The following is a 27478-nucleotide window of genomic DNA, read 5'->3' as shown; positions in this document are numbered from 1 at the left end:
TTACGAGAATCTGTACCTACTCCAGTATACATTGCTGTACGCATTTCCAAAGAGAGTATAAGGAACTTTGATCACTTTCTCCACACTAACGTCTGAAAAGGCTCACTATCAGCATTATGTTGGTGGAAAATTTCCTCACCGTCAGCGGTTGCAGTCGTGACCTTGACCTGAATCGTGATATGCTTTGACACTGACCTCCTTACTAAACAATTTTTATCCTCTTCATGTTTGACCAAATGACTTTGGTAATCTGAGGGCGTCTTATCTAGCTTCCTTGGGTCATCCATTACTTTTGCGTTTAGTAGATGTTACTGGAAGACAGTTGTCAGTGCAGCATTGGAAGTGAATCTATCGCCATGTTCGTGAAACTCTGCTTACCATTGTGCGTCATCGCCCTAGTGGCAGGTAACTATATGATATTTTGTTTTTGCTGGTGTTTTAACTTCGCACAAATACATCGAAAGTTTTCGGTCACGCAAAAATGGGAAAGGGCTAAGATTGGGAAGGTAGTAGCTATGACCTCAATTAGACACAGTCCCAGAGTTTTCCTGGTGTGGAAATAGGAAAGCACGCAAAACCATCTTCGGAGCTTCTGGCAGTGAGATTCGAGCCCACAATCTCCGGAATTCAACCACATTATCTGAATAATAATTATTATTATTATCCTCTGACCCAAAGTATCCTGCTCCAGGACACTGCCCTAGAGGCGGTAGAGGTGGGATCCCTCGCTGAGTCCGAGGGCAAAACCAACCTTGGAGGGTAAAAGGATTAAGAAAATAATAATAATAATAATAATAATAATAATAATAATATGTGGAAGAAGAAACATAAACATTAAGAATAAGAAACATTTATTTTAAAAATAATGCTGGTTTCTATTCCCTCCTCAGCCATCCCCGAAGAGGTTTTCTATGGTTTCCCACTTCTCCTCCATACAAATGTCTGATGCAAGATGCTAGAGACACAGCTTATCAAATCCGTCATTAATAATGGTAATGCTTGTTACTTGTTTGCATGGAGAAGGTACGATATTGAACAATCGCTTCAGAGTAGGCGACAATTTACTTTTTTTTTAAATCCCTTTTCATGCCTAAATTAAACAATACGTTTGTCACCAATCGACAAATCGTTCCGTCGCAACGAACAAAAGGCCATGAACGACAAGTCTGTTTAGCCGTAACTTTCACTATATGAATCCTTCGAAGTAAGGAATCCAGCTTTCGTAGATGATCTTTTCTTCTCTCATTATAGTAATAATAATTGTGTTAAGGTACTCTTTGTCTTTGACAGCCTGTAGTTGTTGCAGGATGACTTTGAATAAATAATGTAACTTCATGTGGCTATTTCTAGCCTGGTTGCAGCCTTTGTATGCCAAAACCTCCGTCCACGACGGTGTAGAAATTTGTATGTTTGTGTGGTGAGAATAGGGTTGTCTATGATGTGTTAATTGTGGTGATATTGGGGACAACACAACTCTTGTTCCGTCCGGGAAACGAAAGCACTACCCCATGAACCTAAGGCCAATTTCTGACCTCTCAATATTATTATTATTATTATTATTATTTTGTCCGCCTGTGTGGTGTAGTGGTTAGTGTGATTAGCTGCTGTCACCGTAGGCCCGGCTTTGATTCCCGGCTCTGCCACGAAATTTGAAAAGTGGCTGGAACTTTGTCCAGTCAGCCTAGGGAGGTCAACTGAGTAGAAGGGGCTCGATTCGCTCCTCAGCCATCCTCGAAGTGGTTTTTCGTGGTTTCTCACGTCTCTTCCAGGCAAATTCCGGGATGGTATCTAACTTGAGGCAACGGGCGCTTCCTTCCGTCTTCCTTGCCTACCGCTTCCAATCCTCCCCCCCCCCCACAAGGTCACTGTTTGGTATAGGACGTGATGCCGCCTGGGCGAGGTACTGATCTTCCTTACCAGTTGATTCCTCCACCAATTTCTCACGCTCCAAGACACTGTCCTTGATGCAGTAGAGGTGAGATCCCTCACTGAGTCTGAAGGAAAAGCCAAGCCTGGAAGGTAAACGAATTAAGAAAGAAAGAAAGAAAGAAAGAAAGAAAGAAAGAAAGAAAGAAAAAGATTATTGATGTTGCTTTGTTCATCGGTCCATACACTGGCTTCGTACAGCCTTCCGTGGTAACTTATTTTGAGCTAGCCCTTCAAATTCTAAGTAAATTCCACACAACTAATCCAGTCTGTTTGTTTGTTGTCATATTCGTATCTTTGTATATCTTTATGATTTCTACCCATCCCAACTCCCTTAAAATAAAAAATAAAAAACGAGACCTGGATGTCTCAAAATGTGTCCTATCAAGTAATCTCTTCTTCTGGTCAAATAGTTTTCCTCTCATCAACTCGATGCAGTATCTCTTTTCTGTGAATCGATCTACCCTCTTCATTTTCAGCATTCTTCTGTAACACCGCATTCCTAAAGCTTCTTCTCTCTTTGTTTCAGTACTACTATTTATTGACCATAATTCACTTCCAGCAACGGACGCTACAAACGCAAGCCTTAAATGGAATGCATACATATTTATGGAAAATGTCTGACTCTGTGGCTAAATGCTTAGCTCGCTGGCGTAAGAATTATATTTACCGAGCGAGTTGCCAGTGCGGTTAGCGTAGCGCAGCTGTGAACTTGCATTCGGGAGAGAGCAGATTCGAATCCCACCGTCGACAGCCCGGAAGATGGTTTCCCGTAGTTTCCCATTTTCACACCTGGGACTGTACCATAATTAAAGCCACGGCTGCTACCTTCCCAATCTTGGACCTTCCCCATCCTTCCGTTAAGAAGTTGTATATAAAATATTGGCATAAAGTGAAAATTTGAAAATATATCTGTTTATCTGAAGGCTTCTTTCATTCAGTCTTCACCGATTATTGGATATATCAGAAAATAATCGATGTATGAATTATTTACACGTCTGAATTTGTAATATTTTGTTAGTTTCTGCTATGAACAGAAACCCTCTACTACAGGAATGGCGAACCTATGATACTACATGTAACAAGCTTTAATAGCTTCATTTCTAATAACAATAATCCCGTATTGACTACGTATCAAGTAGAGAATATTTAAGATGAACTTTGAACACACTTTGTGAAAGTTAAGCCTGTTATGCATGATTATATACGCAGAACCACGTCTAATGTGCGTATGGTTTTCCACGTCATCAGCAGTCCCTCGTCTGTTATTCAGGCACTTGTTCAGTATTGGAATCAGTTACTGCTGCAGATGGACACCCGGAACTTTCCTCATCCTTCACGCTCGTGCGACCCCTTTTGAACTGTTCAATCCATTTGGTAAACAATTCGGTGTGGCAAAACATTGTTCCTGTATTATGCTGGAAGTCGTCTATGAATTTCCGCTCCTTGTACACCCTCATACCACAAAGAACGGATTGCGGAACGTTGTTCTTCCTTGGCGTTAACAGAGAGTCGCGCGGCCATTTTTACGTCACAACAGCCCAAGCGGTACTGATCTGATAACGCTGAAACCTGCCACAAACGTAGACAACGGTGCATTCTAGCGGCATAGGGTCAACCTAAAGACAATTAGAGCAAAATTGCAGACACTTATTGACTTGCACTCGTAGTTCATGCAACACTGAACCTTAGACGACAGAACTTTCTGTCAGAAGTTTAAGCTGAAATATTATCACATAGCGGTTTTCCTAGGCGCACCGACGATGTGTTCAACATAACCCTGCACCAACGACGACCAGTGTCCGCTCATAGCCACAAGAATGAAAGCTGCAGTGTTAGTGATATTCCAAAAGGTCCCTATCCTATGCATAAATTAATTACATACACAAATAAGGGAGTATAGGGAGACTGTATTTAATATACGCGCGCGAAGCCGCGGGTAATAATTAGTAGATAAACAAACGAATAAACAAAAGCAATTCCTTCTCCCGGAAACATGACCTAAATTCAGTGATAACTTTTCTATGTGACCCTGCTTGCCGTCCTTGCAACAGCTTGTGTGCAATGACATTGATAACCTCGAATTGTATATCACTGTGTCACTAATATGCGGTTTCTTATTTACACAGTGCAACAGGATTGGTTCCCGTGCTTTCATGACAGTCGCGTAGTAGGTCTACAGTATGAGAACAATAGTTACAAGAATCAACGCAGGACTCAATTCACAACATCTCAGACGCACAATAAATAAATGCAGTACTTCGTTTCTAATGAAATGTGGACAGCAGACGAGCAATAATTTCAGTGTCGTTTCTGTTGCCACACAACCAATACAAAGATGTTACAACAGTCAATGACTACACCAAGCGTCGTAAAGCTGTTTACATCCCATGAGATCCGATAGATGTAGCATAAGCCCTCACCACTCCAAATGCGACGTACCTAACCAGAAGCCCACTTGTGTCAAACATCAGGATAACTTAGTTCGTGTACAAAGGTGACAGTCAGGAAAAACCAACGAAGACATACACATTACATACACAGTTTATGCTACTACAGTCAATAAGTTCGTGGACTGGCGCCTACAGTGTAAGTAACGCGGCGTAAATTAATGTAATACAGTCAAATACCACATAGTCTTTTGACCTGCCTTTTCGCGACTTTTTCTCGTCGTGGTGACACGGACGATTTCGGCTTCATAATCTCAAACGTTTCGCTAGCAGATATGCGTAATTTTTGGCAGAACTTGAAATTTTCCTGTTGCTCAAACTATGACATTCTCAAATTCCGCCGATCACATTCAAATAACCTTCAAAATTGAGACCAAGCCTCTGCTTACACTGTAAACACGCAACTGCCTATTGCTGGGACTAGCGAAGAACTGTCACGGCACAAACATGTTGTGCAAAATCTCGGCTGTAGTGCACCACAGTGACGCTAGATGGCCATTCCACGAATTTAATGACATTAATACGTAGATCTAAGGATCGCTTCACGGAAACCTCACAAATCAGGTATGATGGCGCTGGCCCTATTAATCGTAATCAGTCTCATCACGACGCACTGGATTTAAGCGGCAACCAAGGCGGGTGCATTTTTTTACGTTTGAATATATAAATAAGATAATAATAATAATAATAATAATAATAATAATAATGGCGTGTGGCATCCGGAGAGATCTGGTACAAGTTTTTAGATTTGACTCCCGTAGGCGACCTGCACGTGCTGATGAGGAAAAATGATGATGAAGGCGGCACATGGACCCAGTCCCATTGCCAGGGCAATTAACCAACTTTGGTTAAAATTCCCGGCCCTGCCGGGAATCGAACCCGGGCCTCCTGTGAACAAAGGTTAGCACGCTAACCATACAGCCATGGATCTGGACATAAATCAGATAATCTTCCAAATTACAGAATTTAAGCAATATTAGCGATATCACTCCTTGGAAGGTGGACCGCTCATCCCTTTCAGGGAAGCATGGTGTGAGAGTCACACACTCACTACACATTCAGTAAAACATCAAACATAAACACACCACCGGTACTCACCCTTTACAATCAAGAAGTTAATAACACTAACTTGCCGCAAATAGCAGTGATCCAGAACTTAAAAATGATCCTCTGGTGTCAGAAATATAATTCTACTCCTAGCACAATATAATCATCTCAATAGAAGCACTCCCTGCCCTGCGTCTGGTAAACTGTAATCTAGATGTCGTCATTTCGCCTCGATATATCGTTATGAAACAAAGTTGAGGGGAGAAATGCTGACCCGCATCACATGGTATCACCTAGAACAGAAGTCATCAAGTAGTTACTCTACGGAGCCAGTGTTACTTGCTTTGCGCGGGACGGGTGTTTGTCACGTGACAAGAGAGCAGCAGTCAGGCGGGTTGCATACAATGGCCGTACTGTACTTGCGCCACTGGCCTTCAGTACATACTACGTCATGCACTTCCCCTACCTCTTCCCCTACTTGCTCGCTAAGCTGCTCTCGTTCCTAGAGAGCGGGGAGCAAACTGGCTTCGAAGGCATTTAGCTCTCGATTGACGATGGCTGACCTAGAACGAAAATTCGTTGAGACAGTCCAGGTGATACTGTACCTTAGATGGCAGAAACTTTCTGATCAGAGTTCTAAGCTGAAATATGATCACATAGCGGTGTTTCTGGGCGCAACGACGATATATTGGTTAAAACACTGAGCTGTGTCTGTTTTCAGGAACTTCCGCAGAGAACCAATCGACGCCTGCATCAGAGAACACAACACCAGAACCAATTCCAGACCTGTGCTACCTAGACGCTGAAACTGGTGACTGCCGTGCTATGTACCAGAGATTTTTCTTCAACAAATCGACACAGAAATGTGAATTCTTTATCTATGGCGGTTGTCATGGCAATTCCAATAAGTAAGTTTCATCAAAATTTTCAGTGTTTTGTGTCACTTAAGCATGCACTTTAATTATACATTTCAGAGTAGAAACTATGTACGATGACATACTTTTAATGCTAACAGAAAATACAGGGTTATAAAACTAAGTTGTGCACCTCAAATATCTTCTGATCCGTTGAAATTATATAAATTCTGTTTCTTATTATTATTCTTAATATGTTTACCCTCCAGGGTCGGTTTTTCTCTCGGACTCAGCGAGGGATCCCACCTCTACCACCTCAAGGGCAGTGTCCTGGAGCTTCAAACTCTTGGTCGGGGGATACAACTGGGGAGTATGACCAGTACCTCGCCCAGTCGGCCTCACCTGCTATGCTGAACAGGGGCCTTGTGGAGGGATGGGAAGATTGGAAGGGATAGGCAAGGAAGAGGGAAGGAAGCGGCCGTGGCCTTAAGTTAGGTACCATCCCGGCATTTGCCTGGAGGAGAAGTAGGAAACCACGGAAAACCACTTCGAGGATGGCTGAGGTGGGAATCGAACCCACCTCTACTCAGTTGACCTCCCGAGGCTGAGTGGACCCCGTTCCAGCCCTCGTACCACTTTTCAAATTTCGTGGCAGAGCCGGAAATCGAACCCGGGCCTCCGGGGGTGGCAGCTAATCACGCTAACCACTACACCACAGAGGCGGACACATCTTCTCCATAACATACGTAATTACCGATAAATTGATAGCAACTTCGCTTTTTAATAGAGACTATACTACTTTAACCGAAGGGAGCAACTAAGAATTGAGTGATAAGTTCAGTGAAGTGATTATTTTTACAACTCCGACGAGTACTTTTGGAAATATTAAAGGGTTTTATATGTCTAGGCATTATACAGAAAGCGATGTGTCACTTGCTCTGGTGCTGCGTGACTACGCCTTATTGATAAACACACGTATCTCAACTATATTTTGAGCTCCTGTACATTTCACTGCACGATTGAAGTGCCCGGCTCCATGGCTGAATGGTTAGCATGCTGGCCTTTGGTCAAAGGAGTCTCGGGTTCGATTCCCGGCAGGGCGCATCGCTTTCTGACTAATGCTTTAACTTATATCTCAAGACGTACTCATCTAATATGCAAACTAAGCACATCACTGAAGTTAACGCTTGATTTTTAGTTGTTCTTTTTGGTGAAATCAATATATTCCCATTTAAGAAAAAGAAGTTGCTACCTGTTTCTCGGTAACTGCATTCGCGATGGAGACGAATTGCATAGTGTTTTATGAGCCTCTTACAGTAATACAATTTAAGAATTTGAAATCAGAAGGTTTAACGGATCAGAAGATATTTCAGGTGATCAACGTAGCTGAATAACCCTGTATACAACCTCCTTTGCTTCACGTGTGTTTCCATATTGTAACGTGGCTGATTCGTTAGCAGTCTGGTATTCAGCCCATTCACAACAGAATTATTTTCAGCATACAGGCCTACATCAGATTAAGTAATTTATACGAATAAACATAGCTGTAGGCCACAAAGTGGGCACCAACCTTCAAGAAATCTTTATATTTCATTTATATTTATAAGTGTCAAGACGGACGGCAAGTTCTTCGTCTTTAACGGTTCACTCTCCAGGGTTGGCTTTTCCCTCGGACGCAGCGAGGAATCCGGCCTTTACCGCCTCAAGGGCAGTGTCCTGGAGCCTGAGACTTTGGGTCGGGGAATACAACTGGAAAACAGGACCGGTACATCACCCAGGCGGCCTCACCTGCTATGCTGGACAGGGGCCTTGTGGAGGGATGGGAAGATTGGAACGGACAGGCAAGGAAGTGGGAAGGAAGTGGCCGTGGCCTTAAGTCAGGTACCATCTTGGCATTTGCCTGGAGGAAAAGTGGCAAACCACGGATAACCACTTTGAGGATAGCTGGGGTGGGAATCGAGCCCTCCTCTACTCAGTTGACCTCCTGAGGCTGAGTGGATCCCGTTCCAGCCCTGTACCACTTTTCAAATTTCGTAGCAGAGCCGGGAATCGAACCCGGGCCTCAGCAGTTGGCAGCTAATTACGATAATCACTAAACAATAGAGGCGGACCGGACGGCAAGTTTAAAGAATCAAATTGATTTATTATATCGTCTTTGAAGAAACAAAACCTCGTATGTCACAATGTTCTTCTTATCCATTAATATCCCTTAGAATGGTCACGCCTCCCAGCCACATTTGCATATGCAGTCCATCAGAACAATTTTCTTTGTGTGCATTTTCCTACGCATGCATGTAAAAGAAAATAGCCGGGCTGAGTGTCTCAGACGATTGAGGCGCTGGCCTTCTCACCCCAACTTGGCAGGTTCGATCCTGGCTCAGTCCGGTGGAATTTTAAGGTGTTCAAATACGTCAGCCTCGTTTCGGTAGATTTACTGATACGTAAAAGAACTCATATTGGACTAAATTCCGGCACCTAGGCTTCTCCGAAAACCATAAAAGTAGTTACTGGTACGTAAAGCAAATAACATTATTATTATTATTATTATTATTATTATTATTATTATTATTATTATTATTATTATTATTGTTATTATTATTATTATTCTTATTATTATTATTATTATTATTATTATTATTATTATTATTATTATTATTATTATTATAATTATTAGAGGAAAAAACTTACTGTACCGTACTGTAGGAATGTATGTTTGCGTGGCGTATTTACACACTCCTACAGTATAATGTAATTACGGTTTATTTTCCTTTACATTGCGGCATAGGGAATTGTTCTGATGGCTGGGTGGCGTGACATCTCTTAAGGAAAATAATGGATAGGAAGAGCATTGCGTCATTCGAGGAATTGTTTCTTCACCGACGATACCTTCTCTCAGAAGTTCTATTGAAAATTAATAATACTATTTTTAATCATTATTGAAAACTGTCATACAACAGGCCCAATAGCTCCCATTCATGCCTATAGCAGAAAATCTATTCAAAAAGGTGAGAATGATGGAGTTGTCTTAACTGCTGTATGTTCAGCCATTATTCCAAGCTGTTCTTCAGTATTCTTTATTCTTCCTATTAAGTCCATATATATGGCACTGTGTTGATAAACGTTAATATGAAGACTTAACAAATATTTACAGCAATTTCAAAGGTGTGGATTGAGATGAAATATTAGCTAAATGTTGATTATGATAGACATTGAGTCTCAAAAGCTAATTTGTGCTAGACTATTTTTGAAACATTAATGACGTTCTCTTGTCTTACTGAGTGTATTTAATATGTTAACAGAGTATCATAATATCTGGGATACCTAACGTTTCCCGAGGAAATTCATATTAACTGTGAATGCAGCACCATGAGTTGAATCAAAGGAGAAGGGTATGTTTCTTATCTTTAGTAGTCTTTTGATGCCCGTATGAGAACAATGTGATGAAGCAGAATTAACAAGCGATAGGTAAGCATTTAGAAGGGTTAATAAACAGAGAAATATGGATGAAATAGAATCCCCCCACGCCTGACGTTGGCACTCGAAGAAAGGATGTGATTTATTAGCTCCGGGTGAGGTAAGGAATGATACATAAATCTAAAACGACGGTACTTTTAGATAACGAATATTTTAATATATTTATTAAACACAATGTGTACAAAAAATGTTTGACTGTCATTGCCATTTATGGTCTCTAGCTTAATGGTAGATTGTCAGGGTTCTTAGTCTGCACTCGAACAGAAGGTATAATGAGCAGTATAGACCGCAGATTTCACAGATGCATTCACTGGACACGTGATGATAGCCATTACTATTACAGATGTACTAGTGCTAACTATGTATTGCTACCCGCGTGTAGAGGTGTCTCAACTCGTAGTTAAGTGTTTTCTATTCCTCGCTGATCATGACTGGGTTGCGGAAAAGCTCTGGATCTATTTCTGCTGTTTTCTGCAGCCGCTCTCCTGGGAACTGTTCACTGGGTGGGGTAGATAACAAGTTGTGAGTGATCTTCAGGTCCTCTATGAAAGATGTATGTAGTTTCTGCCAGCTGGTATACGAGTCGGGTTAGGGTCAAACTTTGAGATATAGGGAATCATTTTAATGTATCTGGCTTTGACTTTGTCCAAAGATTTAAAACTTTTATATTTCAGATATGGCCATGCTACAACGAGATAACGAATTTTGGGTTCGTACTGACTCTAAGTTATGTTTGTTGTAGCGATCCACTTGAAATGAGTTATGTTTGATTGTTCTTGAAGAATTTATGTTTCAAACTTACCCTATTCTTTTGGCTAATGTAACAAAATTTAGCCTAAATACTTCAAACGAGTTACACTAAGACAGGCTGAAATACGAAAGGATCAAGTTCATCTGATCATCCCTCTAAAACAAGCAGATCGATTGCAGTCGTCGTGAAACGGCCCCAAAATTTCCTAGGTGGTGAATTCTCGGACGAATTCAATAGTTCATTAGGGAAATGAATGTTTTATAAAATCTAGCAAATGCATGTTCGATGTTCGAAGTAGTGCACACTCTTGTCTGAAAGAAGACTAGAAAGGATATTTAAAAAAAACACCAGTGATAACTGATCTGAAATCTACTGGTCATACACCTTAGAAGTTTTCCTTACAAAAACTGCAGTTCATAAAACTATACTTATGACATAACAGATTAAATACAATTGTGATTTTGAAGTTTAAAAACAATGCTAAAGACAAGAGAGACCATTATTTCGTAGATCAACAAGAATAATTTAACAGGTTTGTGTCACAAACCTCACAGCCACACGCTCGTGTGTATGTGGATATCTAACATTTTGTAGGGAAACAACTCACTTATTAGAAGAATTCTACTGTATGTTATTAAACGCTTGCAGTAAATCGTATCTAAAAATTTCGATTTCCGGCTCTGCCACGAAATTTGAAAAGTGGTACGAGGGCTCGAACGGGGTCCACTCAGCCTCGGGAGGTCAACTGAGTAGAGGTGGGTTCGATTCCCACCTCAGCCATCCTCGAAGTGGTTTTCCGTGGTTTCCTACTTCTCCTCCAGGCAAATGCCGGGATGGTACCTAACTTAAGGCCACGGCCGCTTCCTTCCCTCTTCCTTGCCTATCCCTTCCAATCTTCCCATCCCTCCACAAGGCCCCTGTTCAGCATAGCAGGTGAGGCCGCCTGGGCGAGGTACTGGTCATACTCCCCAGTTGTATCCCCCGACCAAGAGTCTGAAGCTCCAGGACACTGCCCTTGAGGCGGTAGAGGTGGGATCCCTCGCTAAGTCCGAGGGAAAAACCGAACCTGGAGGGTAAACAGATGATGATGATGATGATGATGGAGAAGATGTGTAGAGTGTTTTACGAGTCTATTGATAAATTAAAGTATTTGGAAACAGAATTGGTCCGCCTCTGTGGTGTAGTTGTTAGTGTAATTAGCTGCCACCCCCAGAGGACCTGGTTCCATTCCCGGTTCTGCCACGAAATTTAAAAAGTGTTAGGAGGGCTGGAACGGGGTCCACTCAGCCTCGGGAGGTCAACTGAGTAGAGGTGGGTTCGATTCCCACCTCAGCCATCCTAGAAGTGGTTTTCTAAAAATTTCTGTGCACAAAATTAAAAACATCATTACAGATAGTTGTATATCCACTCACTGGCTGAATGCTCAGCATTAAGACCTTCGGTTTAGAGGATCCCGGGATCGATTCCCGGACGGGTCGGAGATTTTAATCGCGTGTGATTAATTCTCCTGGATAAAGGACTGGGGGTTTGTGTTTGTCCCAACACTTTCATTTTCATATTCCAACAACGCACTACATTACCAACCACCACAGAAACACGCAATAGTGATTACATTACCCCCTGTGGGAGGGGGTGGTAGAATAACACCCACGGTATTCCCTGCCTGTCGTAAGAGGCGACTAAAAGTGGACTCAGGGGCTCTGAACTTTGGAGCGTGGGTTAGCGACCACGGGGCCCTCAGCTGAGTCCTGGCATTGCTTCCACTTACTTGTGCCAGGCTCCTCACTGTAATCTACCTTATCCGACCTCCCTTGGTCAACTCTCGTTCTTTTCCGACCCCGACGGTATTACGAATGGAGGCCTAGGGAGTATTTTATTTTCATGCCCTCCGTAGCCCTTGTCTTCCTTTGGCCGATTCCTTCATTTTTCGAAGTGTCGGACCCCTTCCATTCTTTCTCTCTGATTAGTGTTATATAGAAGATGGTTGCCTAGTTGTACTTCCTCTTAAAACAATAATCACCACCACCACTAGCAGTGATTACATTCCTCCATATAGGGTTGAGTCAGGAAGGGCATCTAGCCGTAAAATAGGGTCAAATCCACATGTGCGACACAGTTGGCACCCGCGACCCCGCAGATGCAAGAAAAGAGATAGAAGAAGAAGATTGAATAGTTTATTGATAGTAGTAATTTGCTTACCATAATACGTTTCAACATAAGCAAAACAAACTTGCGTAGTATGATGTAACTTTGTAACTCCTTATTCAACACGTTAATTCAAAAATAATCGCTGTTAGTGAGAACGTGTACTGCTTTCAATGACTTATTCAAGAATCACATCATATATTTCTCAGTGCACACACACCCCACCCCCACCCATCATACTTCAAATAATGTATCGGGCGAGTTGGCCGCGCGGTTAGGGGCGCGCGGCTGTGAGCTTGCATCCGCGAGATAGTGGGTAGGAATCCCACTGTCGGCAGCCCTGAAAATGGTTTTCAGTGGTTTCCCATTTTGACACCAGGCAAATGCTGGGGCTGTACCTTAATTAAGGCCACGGACGCTTCCTTCCAACTCCTAGGCCTTTCCTATCCCATCGTCGCCATAAGTCCTATCTCTGTCGGTGCAACGTAAAGCCACTAACAAAAAAATGCTTCCTAAATAAATTCGAAAATATACATAAAATCAATATGCAGAAATTCACTTTATTAGAAGGGAACTGAATTCGTTCTACAATATTTTTGTCAAAAATACAGATGGAATTCAATTGTCCATATACTTTGGAACATTATTTCACATAATTAATCACGCTGCTTATCTGCCAGTATGCGTCCGTTTCTATACATGTATGCTTAAAAACTCCTCACTTATAGAATTAGTAGGCAATAGTTGCAAAATAATATACAGTCTAATCCTGGTTTGTATGTCTCGTTACGCCCACGAAAATAACTCTGTGAAATATTTTATCTTCGAAATTCGGACGGTAATGTTCTGTTATCTAAGGTTCAATATTGTGTGATAATTTTCAAAGAATTCTCGCTCTTGATGATACATGTGCTGGGATAAGTATTTCTCCCACAACGTTATCACACAGCAGTTTTTGCAGGTGCAACGGCGATGTAGCAACTGTTTTGAGTATTGTTAAGTTATTATCAATGTTTATTATTATTATTATTATTATTATTATTATTATTATTATTATTATTATTATTATTATTATGTCCGACTCACTGGCTGAATGATCAGCATACTGGCCTTCGGTTCCGAGGGTCCCGGATTCGATTCCCGGCCGGATCAGAGATTTTAACCTTCATTGGTTAATTCCAATGGCCCGGGGGCTGGGTGTTTGTGCTGTCCCCAACATCCCTGCAACTTACACATCACACATAACACTATCACACTATCCTCCACCATAATAACACGCAGTTACCTACACATGGCAGCCGCCGCCCACCCTCATCGGAGGATCTGCCTTACAAGGGCTGCACCCGGCTATAAATAGCCACACGAAAAAAAATATTATTATTATTATTATTATTATTATTATTATTATTATTATTATTATTATTTATTATTATTATTATTATTATTATTATTATTATTATTATTATTATTATTATTATTATTATTATTATTATTATTATTATTATTATTGCTATCAATATACCCGTGCTTCGGTACGATATTCTACATTGTATACGGATATCGAAGTAAATTACTGTACATGCAGTGAATAAGAATTTTGAATTGCATGTCTCTTAGCGTTATCCGAGAAACAGCATGGGAAGGTCCGCATTCATTATTTCCAATACGAAGTGAGAAATGCGGAGCTGTGATGATACGGCAGGCCTCATTGCCTAATTCGGGGTCACAATCGACTTGGAAAGTTTTCGTTGCAATCGCAGGCTCCACTTTCCTACTTCCAGACAGATTAAAGTTGAGGAGCTTTTATTGCAATGACAGGAAACTTCCCTACTGTCAGTCAAAATTGATTGTGTTGCTATCATAATAATGACAGCCCCCGTTTCCTAATGCCAGCCAGCTTACTGCCAGTCACACCGAGGTGGTGAGTTTCCATAAAAATAGTAGATCACTATGCCTAATGCCAGTTACATTTTAGATAGGTACATTTGTTCATAATGGCGGGCACCCTTGCCCACAGGCAAACACAATCGGGTAGGGGAGTTTTGAACAAAACTGCATGCTCCCTTGCTTTCTGCAAGTGAAATCAAGAAGGGAATTATTCTTTACAATGGCAAGCTAGCCTTACTAATGCCACATACACAGGAGTTGGAAAAGAACTCCATGCCTACTGCCAGTCGAAGTCGATGTGGGGAGTACTCATTACAATAGCAGACACACCCTTTCTTGATCGCTACAAACAGACATCAATATATTGGGACCTTTCCCATCAACCCCATAACTCATGGGACCATGTGACAACGAAATTTACTCCGAACGCATCATGCACACATGGGAGCACGAGCCACAGAGATCGATAGTTAAGGAACCTTTTGTGTCTAGTGACAAGTGTCACCTTATCTGGATTGTAAAATGTAATCCGAACTTTTTTTGCTAGTTGTTTACATCGCACCGACACAGATGGATCTTATGGCAACGAGGATCCGAACTCATGAGCTAACAAATGCCCTCACGACAGTGCGAGGTCAACCGCACCTCCTCCGTTCCGAGATATAAACGCTGGGCTCTCAGGGTCACAGATCGTTCATGAATAGGAAAATTTAACTAACTTAAATCTAACTTACAGCCTTAAATGAACGGAAGAGACTAGGATACATTTTCTTGGCAAACGATAAGCATAAAAATATTTAAAAGATTTAATCACTCTTGTTAAAGCACATAATCAATATTTTATAACCCTGATAATGTAAATAAATTAATACTAATGAATCGTTTAACACTTAAGGAAACCATGGAGATCCAACTCCTGTTGTCGAAATCAAATGCAAAAACTGATTGTAACTTTCACAAGTATCGTTAACTGGATTAAGCCGTTCATTGGCTTCAATTATCAATTACATTGTTGATGAAATTGTTCATTAAATTGTTGATAAATAGTTGAGTGACCCTTCCTTCAATTACTAGATGTTGATCAACCCTTCTTTTAATTGTTATATTGTACCCTATAGGGCATAAACAACACTGCATAATCGATCTTACCTTCTTACCTGTTATTTGATGAATGCGCCAGCTCAACTGCAGTCGGCAGGGAAGATCGTTTACTGGGTTCTTGTGAACGACAGTAGGGAGATAAAAAAATGGTTCTATACGTATGCTTACGAAATGAGGAACACAAACGCATTTACTAACATTTTGAGCCTAAGTTGTGTATTCTTAAACCAATATTTTCCTTTTTTTACAATTGATTGCACTAATAGTGCTAAAATGGATGCCGCAAAGGCTCACATCATAATCCAAAGATAAACATCGAAAAAAATATACAATAGCTAGTTGATGTCTGCGGGAGACGATAAGTGAACCAAAGAAACAAATGTGTCCTTACACGGAACAGCATCGCTGTACCTACAAATAAAGTATATGATGCCAGGGTGAGAAATTGTCCTGCAGAAATAAAGCCACAAAAAGGTCCCCATACATATTTTGGGAAAATGCACACAAAAAATAGTAAGTTTGAATCTACAACTACAGGCCTATCCTTTCCAATCTCGCATGAAATATACATTTTATGGATGTGAACCAAGGTCCGTTAGTAAACGTTATATTTACAAAAGTACTGATTAAGCTAGTTTCCTTAGTGCCCACTTCCTACCTAAGACATCTCAATTAACAAAAAATAAGAAAGAAAGAAAGAAAGAAAGAAAGAAAGAAAGAAAGAAAGAATGAATGAATGAATGAATGAATGAATGAATGAATGAATGAATGAATGAAACTGCCGTGGCAGCTTGTCTCGCCCGCAAGAAAGAAATTCTCACATTACTGTCTCTTTAAAAATGGCGTCGAGCCTCCCTGCCGTGCAGGCTGGGGGATTGACCTCCAAGACTCGACCGTGAAACACCCTCACAACAAAAAGAAGATAAAAACATAGCCTAGTTTCCATGCATGCAGAGACCTTTGCCACTGCTCCTACCCTCTTCTACACATGACGAAAATAGCCACATAAATGAGCGAGGAATCACATACATTTTTCTAACTGTCCAACACCCGGGTCGGATCGCCCTGGGTCTCGATTACAACATATGAAGTATAACATTCCGTTATTCCCATCAACCTCGCCGTCAACCCATGCGACGTGTTCCTGCTAACCATCAAGTCTAGGGTTCAGACCCTTACTTAACAGAGTATGAGGGGTCGCGGATATTCTGGGCATAGCCTACGGTGTAGCTTCATTACACTCACACTTGATCAAACTCAATACAAACATGAAGTAAACATTAAAATCCAGGCAGCATGCATGCTCTACGTTATGAAGACCGATTCCCTTCCCAATATAGAGAAATGGTACACTATCATAAATAACCCATAATTACAAGCAGATATCGTCTGATGCCAGGCACTAAGAAACATTGATCTAAGCTCGTAATTTAGCTTCCCTACGACTATGTACACAGCAACACTATCACCTAAGCTACCTTAATCCTTGCTTTCTATAAAATAGAATAAAATGTATATGCTTTACCCTAAAATATATAAAGAAAATTGCAACCCGACAAAGATAAAAACAGGAATGATAATAAAACCCCATAAATATAACCAAATGTGGACAAGAAGCAAAATACTTACCATCGAGTAGCAGCAGCATTAACAAAACAAGCGTGGAGGGCACGGAAAATAAGGGAAAGGACTGGATCGAGCTAACTACTTGAGGGGTTGCCAGGTCAATATTGCTAAATGAAAGCAAGATTAATGTTTAAATAACTTGAACTTTACTTAAAATTAGGAAAAATTTAAACAGAATTTAGGAATGAAAACTGTAGAACAAATAATAAATTTGTAAATAATGTCTTTCAATTATAGGTAAAAATAAATTTTTAAAGCAAAAATTACTATGAGTGCGCACTCGGATAACAACGTAAAATAATTTTTATGTAGTAATAAATAAGTAAATAGAAGAAAGATAAAAATTGTAATAATTCAACTCATTAAATTAGGAGACAAATGTCTATTTTTAGGATAAATAAAATCGTGAAAACACACTCAGATTACAAGCTACAGTTTGCCTTAGAATAAATGAATGACAAATGTTAAAACGGATCCGTGCATTAAATATTAATTACATAACTGGCCAGCTTTTCTTGGTGAGTAAGAATACTACAATTAATCACAATAAACTGGAATTTGTTTCCGGGGTCAGTACACAAGGATTTCAATCACCCCGAAACACGGAAATACACTCAATATTTAAGGCGACGATAGTACACCAAAAAAAATTCCACACGTAAATAATTGAAAGGACACAAGAGAAAATCGCACGAACCCGAATAAAAATATGTCTCAAATAAACTACAAATTACGAAGGGAAACACTTAAAATTTCACAGACAACAACACAATGGTACACACGAAGCATACAGCTTCCCAAAACCGAAGCCAACATCCGACTTAAAGAGACAATAGGCAAAGCCCACACAAAATTAGCGTACCGGAGATAAGATAAAAACATGGCACGCAATAATGAAAGAAGAAGGAAAGAAAAACGGACGCGAATAATCTGAGGAGGGCAAAGTATCATCAAGAAATAGGGAACAAATCCCAGTTTATTATAACCAGAATATTACAATAATTATGTATAGTCTTTTAAATTTAACATTTCTTCCAACCAAAATATTAATAAAGGATTTAAATGCCGGTTACACAATTTTAATTTTAGGAGGCCTTGGAAAACGGTAATGGCCGAATAAGACCGGAAATAAACCATCCCTTTAAGTAATTAAACAATGAGCCATTACGAAAACAATACTAGTACATAACGTCTTTCAAAACGTTATCAACAGTCCATCGGATGCCACAAATATGAACCAAGAAATGTAAAAGGTAATCCATCAACAAAATTAATAATAATAATAATAACTTTACGAAACAGAAAAAAAGGCAGCACAACGATAATCTCAGTTAAATTAAAGTAATGGAATAATAGGTCTCTCACCCGCGCATATACCATGTTCCAGAATTACTTCATAAGAATAATTTGGATATAGAACATTACCAAAATCACGTTAAGTTACATTTTAATATTTAGCAGATACAATTTATATCATTAAAATGTCCGATGAAGAAGAAAGTCCAGCTTAATTTAATGAATAAACGGTGGTCGCCAGGTCCATAAACAATAGGCCAAATTTCAATTACAGTAGCGGAGTAGAGACGAAGTAATATTAACAGCGTTGCCAAAACATTTCTTCTAATATAATAGTTGTCGCAGATAGCTTGATACACACGTTCTTCTCCAAATAATCCGGCAGCAGAACAGTTTCGAAACAATTAAGTAGATACTTGTACTTACATTTTTGGGTGTCCAATTTAATATACTGTAATCCAATAGCTTACATTCTAGCTCATTTTGTAATGAAGAACCCTCCTTCAGATAGTTCGGTCACACTAATATTAAAAAAACAGTAAATATGAAACACACAACATTATTTCGCTATAATTCAGGCAATGCCTTAATTAACGAGGCTATTAGCCTGGTTTATCAAACTCCACTCCAACAACTTTCAATCGCATTTTGTACACAGCTTCTCCAAACGCGTCCATCTTGGCGATCTGCCGGGAACACACTGGCGTTCAGTGCAGTGACGCTGCGGCTCGCTCAGTTGAACATCGACACTGCGCACACTCAAGTCAAAGTTTGCTTATTGAGCCAATCAGAATTTCGAAGCAACCGACGTAACAATGGTAAGAAGATACATTTTAAATCGCCACAGTTTCAGGCACATAATTTAACGGCAATGCAAACAATGGCCGAGAATTGCAGATTAAAGTCCCCACACACAAATGTATATGTCCAACAATGAGGGTATCGTAAATTATTGTCTCAAAAATACCTCAATAAATGGCCTAATGGGCGTAATCATATTCCCTACTATATTTACAAATTAATCACCGTATTTCTGCATAACAACCCCCGACCCTACATATATATATTAATTATAGTTCACTTATCTATCATCTTGGAGACCTCTTCCTCACCGTCCGGGTTGACTGCGAATACTTAAGCAATCATGGCGGCAGCGTTGTCCCGGATCAATCCCTTAGGTCCAGTCTTCCAGTGTATCACGTTCATGATGTCTTCTTCCGTCTGGGTGGCCCGTTGGTCGTCTTCTTGAGGACGTGGACGGCAGTTCGTAATACCCGTCTCCTGCACACCTCACCGCTCTTCACTAAAATTAAATATCCAGTTGATTCACAGCACACCACCTCCCGATCTATTTATTCCCTTTGACATGGGAATCAGTATTGGATATCTGTAATCTCGAAACTGACTTTACTATTCCTGCTCCACTAATCTAGTCTTCTACATCTGACCGGAATAATACCAACTATCCTAGCTTATTGTTATTGGTACTCCTTTCGCTCGTCGCCACGTCCCTCTCATCGTCTCATAATAAAAGTCTACACATGCAGCACTCTTTGCGTCAAATAATTAAACACTCACGGTCTCACTGCAAACGTCTACATATTGTCATTCACTTCAATTGCTACCGGGAAGTTTATAAATCTCGAATCTACTGAGTCAAGTTATCGCCACAACACTTATTAGTCACAATCTTCGTCTTAGACAAAGGTTTCTGGCGCAAATATCAGCAGAGACGCGACGCGCACGGACAGCGATCTTATCATGGACTGAATACCTCCTCCCACCTTTCTCAGCTCTTATAGAATGCAGGAACCCACGCGACGCTCTGGGAAGTCCCGGGAAACAACTTGAGATTGGCATGTGGCCTCGAAATATTTTCTCACGGTAGTCGGCCTCCCACGTAGTTATTTATTCGATTGTATATTAATAGACTTTGATGTACCTATGGCTTCGTAAAATTCTGGCACTGATTTCCATCCTTTTACTTTCCTGGGAAACCTTCAAATATAGGTATTATGACTCAATTTCCGTAATGTGGTGAGCCTGTCTGTTCCCGCTGAAAATCTCTGGTAAGATGGCAGGTCTCTCTCCCAGACAAAATCCCATCTCTCTTTCTTTCTTCCTCACATATTCTTTCTTCGTCACACATGACCACGCCTTGCCTCGGGAATCCCCTTCAGTTCCCGCGCTTAGTATAGCATCACGCCTTTGCAGTTAGCGTCCTGCTGCGCATTATTATATCAGCGTTAAATATCCATTCTCATAATTAACAGAATGGTACAATATATTGAGCACGAATTTCTAAATAATATTACAATAACATCCAAACAATTCATCTCTTGACACATAATTAGATTTTGCGAATTTTAAGGTATTTCCCGGGAATATTCCCTATTTACATAATTAAACATCACTTATTTAATCTGGAATTCGCCTCAGAGTGTTCACCTAATTTAAATATAACGCAACTAAATAATAAGCAAAACGTGAGGTGAAGAAAAACGAAAAACACTTTCCGTAAAATGACGACACATAATCCAATAATAATTGACTGGACTGAGACTAAACACACATCTTCCCACTTACTATGACCAACAGTACAAGGTTGAGAGGGTCTGAATCTCTTCACGTCAATAAACACTACAAAGGAGGCTCACGAAGTCATATTCAAACAAAAGCAATATTCACACATAAAATACACTGAAATCTATAATTCCTGGAAAGGATTGGCATATGACGCAAACACTAGCTGTATTCTTGTAGTAAACACGTTGCTTTATGACTGGTAATCCTCATGTGCCATGGGACTCGAACTAGTGGCCTCGATTTCACCATCGGCAAGGGATCCTGTAAATCCCTGGCTATCGCCTCAACGGGGGTAATAATTAATTACTCTGACATTAATTTAATCATATCTCTGTTACTCAATTAAAGAAACCAAACAAAGCCTGTTCTACTATGAGCTGAATTTGTGTGTGAAGACCCAGCATTGAATACAACATTGAGACTTCTGTACGCTTGACAATCCCTTTAATAGCGAGTCCTCGCTCAAAGCCGAGCCGTCAGCAGTAAATCTTAGTCTGGGCCGCGCCCACGACAAACGGAGAGGTCCTTTCCTTCAAACCATGTTTCCCTACAAATAGATATATTGTCAATGCATCTCTGCGGCTAATTATTTCAATACAACAACACTGACGTATCACTCTCAATGCTCAAATCAACTTGCGCGTTCATTGCACTCTTCAAATATTCACAATATCTTTCCGCCATATCATTTTATTTCATCTCATATTCACAAAAGGCTTGGGTTCAGATACTGCTCGTCCTATCGGAGATTTCCCTACGGTTTCCCTTGCACACAAGCTAAAAATTATCATTACCTCAAAACAAAAGTCATGTAACTGTAAAGTAAATTGGGGAGGATGGTCCTTCGAGGCCCAGGCACGACTTCTTCACACACAGGTTGTACAGCCATTTACTTAATTCCAAACATGCAATCTAAACTACAGAAGAATTTATTAACGGAGTGCTTTTCTATTCCCATATTTAAAATAATATCAACAAGAAAATGTGAAGACCCTGTCGTCATGCTATTCTGACTCATACCGAATATTTGAGTTAAAAAGACTACTAAGTTAAGTTAACACCAACGTTAAGAAATCCCCCCCCCTTTCTAAGGTACTCTTGACCATTAAAATAAACAAACACATGCTCATGCAATTAAATGAATCAGACTAAAGTACTTGAAATTATCCTCACTAGTTTCCATCCCAGATAATCCCACATAATTAAAATAATATCCTACTGATCACTCTAAGCTATCCTTATCTGACAATCTAATATTAATCATATTATTCTAATTCTATCCTGACGTTCTTTACATATTTAAAACAAAAGAATACCCGCATTTACAAAATCATAAATTTGTACTCAACACTCTGTCGGGTTTTCCATCATTCGAGTTTCAGAGGGCTTGCAGCTTAGTTTAATCCATACTGAAGCTGTTGTAGGCCATGGGTTCCAAGCGTCCTGCGTTTATTCTTGAAGTCTTCATGATCCTTGAATTCACAAGCACTAGAACAAGATTAACCACACCACATTCGCAGAGAATCCTTCTCCACACTTCACAGTTATATTTAGACGATACTGGCAATTCTAAAATTGCATTTTCTCTGAGTGGGAGAGTTAAGTATTCATCAATATGATTTCGGGAAGAGCTGTATGTTGAAATAATGAAACTCCAATTTCCTATTTTAATCACGCAAAGTTAATCCACGGCAGACACTGATACGATCCCTGCTACAGTTTAAGCAATTTTAAAAGAATGTTATATTGGATTTCTATGTTCAAAACCTTGTCACAGTTATATGTTTTTCTGCGGACAATATCATTGTGTAATATTTCAAGTCCAGTTTATACTTCAAAATATAATACTATTATTTTACGTGGAACTTCCTTCTTCTCTACCCGCGTGTTTCTCCACACGATTTCCTCAGTTTATTAACTATCACACTACGGGCTTCGTCTCTATCACAAATCAATGTCTAGAGAACATTCTCTCTCCCGATATGCGGTATGATAACGCGTCACGATCTCGCAATACGAATGTACGGCACAGTTTGTTCATACGCCCGACACGTCGCGATCGTCCGGTAATTTGAACGGCACCACCGTTTTTCAAAGTTTTGCACAATTAATGTGCTATTAAAGGTACTTAATTCCCGCACTCCCGTTTACTTGCGTTGTTTCACATACAAACAAAGACAAAGTCTGGCCACAGATCGGCCGTGTACCTGCTCTGAAGACTTGGCGACGACTATCCTCTCCACCCGCACACGCGGATGCTTATATAGTTTCACCCAGGGTGGGAGGTGAACAGAACGAAGGTCCCCACTCCAATTTCTAAATCTCATGATCTACAAGGTCTACGGTAATAACGATGCGATAGATTGTGTGACCCAACAACAATATTACTTGCTCTGATGCTGAACCCAAACCGATCGGTACATTAATTATAATCTGCAATCTAAATCAAGCCTCCAGCGGGGAATTCCTCTTGGGCGCTAAAGTTCACTGCTAGCGTGGGTACGCTTCAGCCGATTTACATAATGCTTGGTGGCGTAATTTCATAAATAGTGTTATATTAATCTGACTTATAATTTTTCTAAGGACCAAATATTCTCAATTTTGCTTTGACATGTTTTCTATGTATAATTTAGGCAACGTTTTACCAAATATTCTTCCAAAATCACTTTCTCACGTTGGCTCTACTATGATCCAGTATTTGTTTTTGGGACGGAGTTAACTAGATATGTTTTCCTACCTTGTCTTACCTCGTCGTGCTCTCTCACATTGGGGGTTCCTTTAGCCACGAAACTCTTGAGTTCGGCGCCACCCAGTCGGGTATGTTGCGCAATATGATGCAACATATCTCCCATATGGACAAAGAATCTCGAAGCATGTCTTCTTCCCATATATTAAATTCAGAATAAATATTCATAGCGCAGATACCGTCACGATATATATCAACATACAAACGTACATGCATGTTTAAAATATTGCATACCTGCATTTATAGATTAACTGCTCCTGAACGGTACGTCATATCGACAAGTGGATGGTACCAAAAGACGCCGTATTTAGCGGTGTAAGTAGTAGGTCCTATGATATCTTCTGTTATCTCATTTATTCATGGTTAAGATTGAGTAAAAACATTGAATAGGGCGAAATTTTGGTAAGACTGTCTCACAGTGCATTACATTTCGGATAATTATGTGACAGCTACAAACATAGCATTTGGCACACATATGGCTACTCTGTCGGCCGATGATCGGGTAAAATTTGATGATTCTACCTTTCCTATAAGTGATTCATGGTATGAATTATGCGTGTAAAAAGTGAAAAAAATTACTTACAATTGAGAAATAGAGACAAATCCAACATACAAGGGATAGAGATAAGACAAAATGTCATAGGACCAAAGCTGTAGATCACTCCAGTTTCAACCTAGAAAGCTATTGGCAAGGTGAATAGAGAGGCCCTATTAGAGAAATTAGGTAGGCTAGAGATTTCGGAAAAGATGTTGAGGGCAGTGGAAGGAATGTATAGGGTTGTCAGGTTTTGTTTCAAATTGGGAGAAGAGAGACTGAGTGGACCCTTAGAGTCCAAGGTGGGTTCAAAACAAGGGTGAAAGTTATCGCCAATACTGTTTATTTTATTTATCAACGATATTTAAGAGGGGTTTGGGGCAGAAAATTGGGCTTTGCCGGTAATTAATGGTTTAGAGGTACCAGGATTGATATTTGCGGATGATGTGTTATTGATGACGCTAACTTCTGGGGGGATGAATAGAGCGTTAAATTCAGTGACGCTATTTGCGAGGAAATGGGGATTGAGAATTAATGGAAATAAGTCTAAACTATCAGTAGTCCAGGTAGACAAAAGAAGAAAGATAGAAGGTAAATGGGTAATTCAGGGAGAAAGATTGGAACAGGTAAGGAAGTTGGAATATCTATGAGTTATTTTTAATGATAAAGGAACGTGGAACGACCAGATCAAAAGGGTGGAAAACAGAGGATTGGCAGCCCTAGCCTCAGTCAGAAACTTACCCAAGGAGACGTGGATTCTAAATATCAAGTTTGGTAGAATTAATCCAGTAGTTTTCAAATTATTAGAACTCAGAAAAACAAACAGACTAACCGTCAAACAGACACCAAAGCTAAAAAATATGCAGATAGTCATTATTACACCTGAAATGGATAACTGCAGAGAAATTTCGCCAAAATAGATAATGTACAGACACACGGTCGTTACGATTTTACTTAAATAGATGACACATTATCGTGGACACGTTTATAAGTGCAGACCTTCATTTTGAGATATACAGCTCCTAAACTGTACATCATATCAACAAATGGTTTGCGCCATCAGACGCCCCATTTATTGTTCTACATGTTTGATCCTAAACATCTTCTCGTGTATCCAATATTTTTGGGTTAGATTGAGTTCGAAAATGTTAATAGTATGAAATTTGGGTACAATTTTAACACTTTACATTATTTTGCGCATACTTATGTATAAGATAGAACCATTAAATTTAGTTTTTGTATGGCCATTGGTCGTGTCAATGTGCATACCAAATTTTATGATTCTATCATTCCTATAAGTGTATCAAACAATGAAATATACGTGTACAAATCACAAAATTTGCGTATAATCGGGAAATACAGCCAAATCTAACGTATAAGGGAGAGAGATACGACAAAATGGCATAGGATCATAGTTGTAGATCACTCAAAATTTAACCGAGGTCGTGCCATCCGATTTGCGATAGGACTTACCGTTTAGCCACGAAATGCCTCGAAACTAAGGTCTGCACCGTCATTAGAATTGCATTGATATTTCGATATTCTTCGGGGATAAAAAGTGAAAATTTTAAAGATCTTGGAAGTTTTCCGTCGGTTACAGGCTAAAAAGTATTATATTGCCAAATTTCAAATTTCTAGCTCATCTGGCAGATTGTGACGCATTCTTGATTTTGGGGGAGGGCGGTAAAAGTTAGGACTTTTAGGAAACTAAAGCCAAGAAATATGCAGTTAATCATTATTACCCTTTAAACGGATATTTGTAAGAACATTTCGCCCAAATAGTCAACGTAGAGACACGCGGTGGTTACGTTTTCATTTATATAGATAGATAAGGAATCTGCTCCACGTACAACACATTTTGGGCTATGTCCGCTGGACTTAGCCTGAAAAACCGACTGTTCATGATATCCCCCTTATTAATCCTCCTATCGAAATGATGCACATGAGAAAAAGTTTTAGAAATTGATTTCCAGTAAGGATGGTCGATTTCCATTAATATTTTGGATGCGCATATTTTGCGGGAGTACAAAATCATGTTTCTGGTTTCGGATAATACCCCAGTAAACGTAGGTATTCAGAAATAATATTGGCCCTAAAACCTACCCAAGTACAGGCGAATTCTAAATATCAAGTTTGGTAGAAATATATCCAGTAGTTTTCAAGTTATAAGAACTCAGACAAACAAACAGACAAACCGACAAACAGACACCAAAGCTAAAAAATATGCAGATGGTCATTATTACACCTCAAACGGATAACTGTAGGGGAATTTCGCCAAAATAGTCAATGTACAGACACACGGGCGTTACGAGTTTTTTAATATTAAGTGAAGAGAATAGCGTCACTGTTCGGGCAAAGGTTCACATCTCTCAATGCTCTTTACATCCATTATTTTCCTTAAGACTGGCCACATATTGATATGCAGTTCATCAGAACAATTTTCGTTGTGTTCATTTTCGTGGTTCGAGGACATTTCGTACCACGGACATTTCATACCAGCGGACATTTCGTACCACTTGATCGTCCGATTACCTGCGAAGTGTCAATTAATGATTTTAAAATATTTAGGAGAGGACATTCCGTACCACTTGAAAGAGTGGGGAATATTGTGAAATAAAAACGATATCGTGCGGCATGTATTCATTTGTATATCCATTGTTCACTACTGGTGCAGAAGCCTACGCACGGTGTGACCACTACTCATGTTAACTTTCCGTCGGGCGTAACTGATCTGATTGGCACACGTGTTAATGTTTATCTCGTCTTCGTCATTCGCGGGGACCTAGCTACTTCCACCCTTCAGTAGTTTCCTGTTTCCGCGTGACCTTCAAGCCTATATCGGCCAGTTCATCAGAATCTTTTATTTTACTTAGTTAATATTCACAATAATAGTAATATTATCCACCCTTTTCCTCATCAGGCACATTGCGCCTGAATAAGATCTGTATTTCTCTTGTATTATTTCATTTCAGAATTTATACTTCAAAAAATTGACTTCCTTGTGATAATATTTACGTGAACATAAGTGGTAAGTTTAGTTTAAAGGTTTAAATA

At 39.9% G+C, this 27478-nt stretch overlaps 1 protein-coding gene across 1 annotated transcript in view; it reads left to right on the top strand.

The window, feature by feature from the left end:
* Positions 1–246: 246 nt before the first annotated feature.
* The window catches only part of LOC136865969 (kunitz-type serine protease inhibitor textilinin-2), a 41690-nt gene continuing 14458 nt past the window's right edge, over positions 247–27478 (top strand). Inside the window, exons 1-2 of the mRNA XM_067142548.2 lie at positions 247–405; positions 6145–6331. Coding sequence (XP_066998649.2) covers positions 306–405; positions 6145–6331 — 287 coding nt within the window. The 5' untranslated portion in view covers positions 247–305. The remainder of the gene's footprint in view (positions 406–6144; positions 6332–27478) is intronic.

Source organism: Anabrus simplex, chromosome 3 (genome assembly GCF_040414725.1).
Source record: "Anabrus simplex isolate iqAnaSimp1 chromosome 3, ASM4041472v1, whole genome shotgun sequence".
Lineage (NCBI taxonomy): Eukaryota > Metazoa > Arthropoda > Insecta > Orthoptera > Tettigoniidae > Anabrus > Anabrus simplex.
The sequence above is the reverse complement of the archived record's forward strand: the minus strand, read 5'-3'. Positions and strand labels throughout refer to the sequence as shown.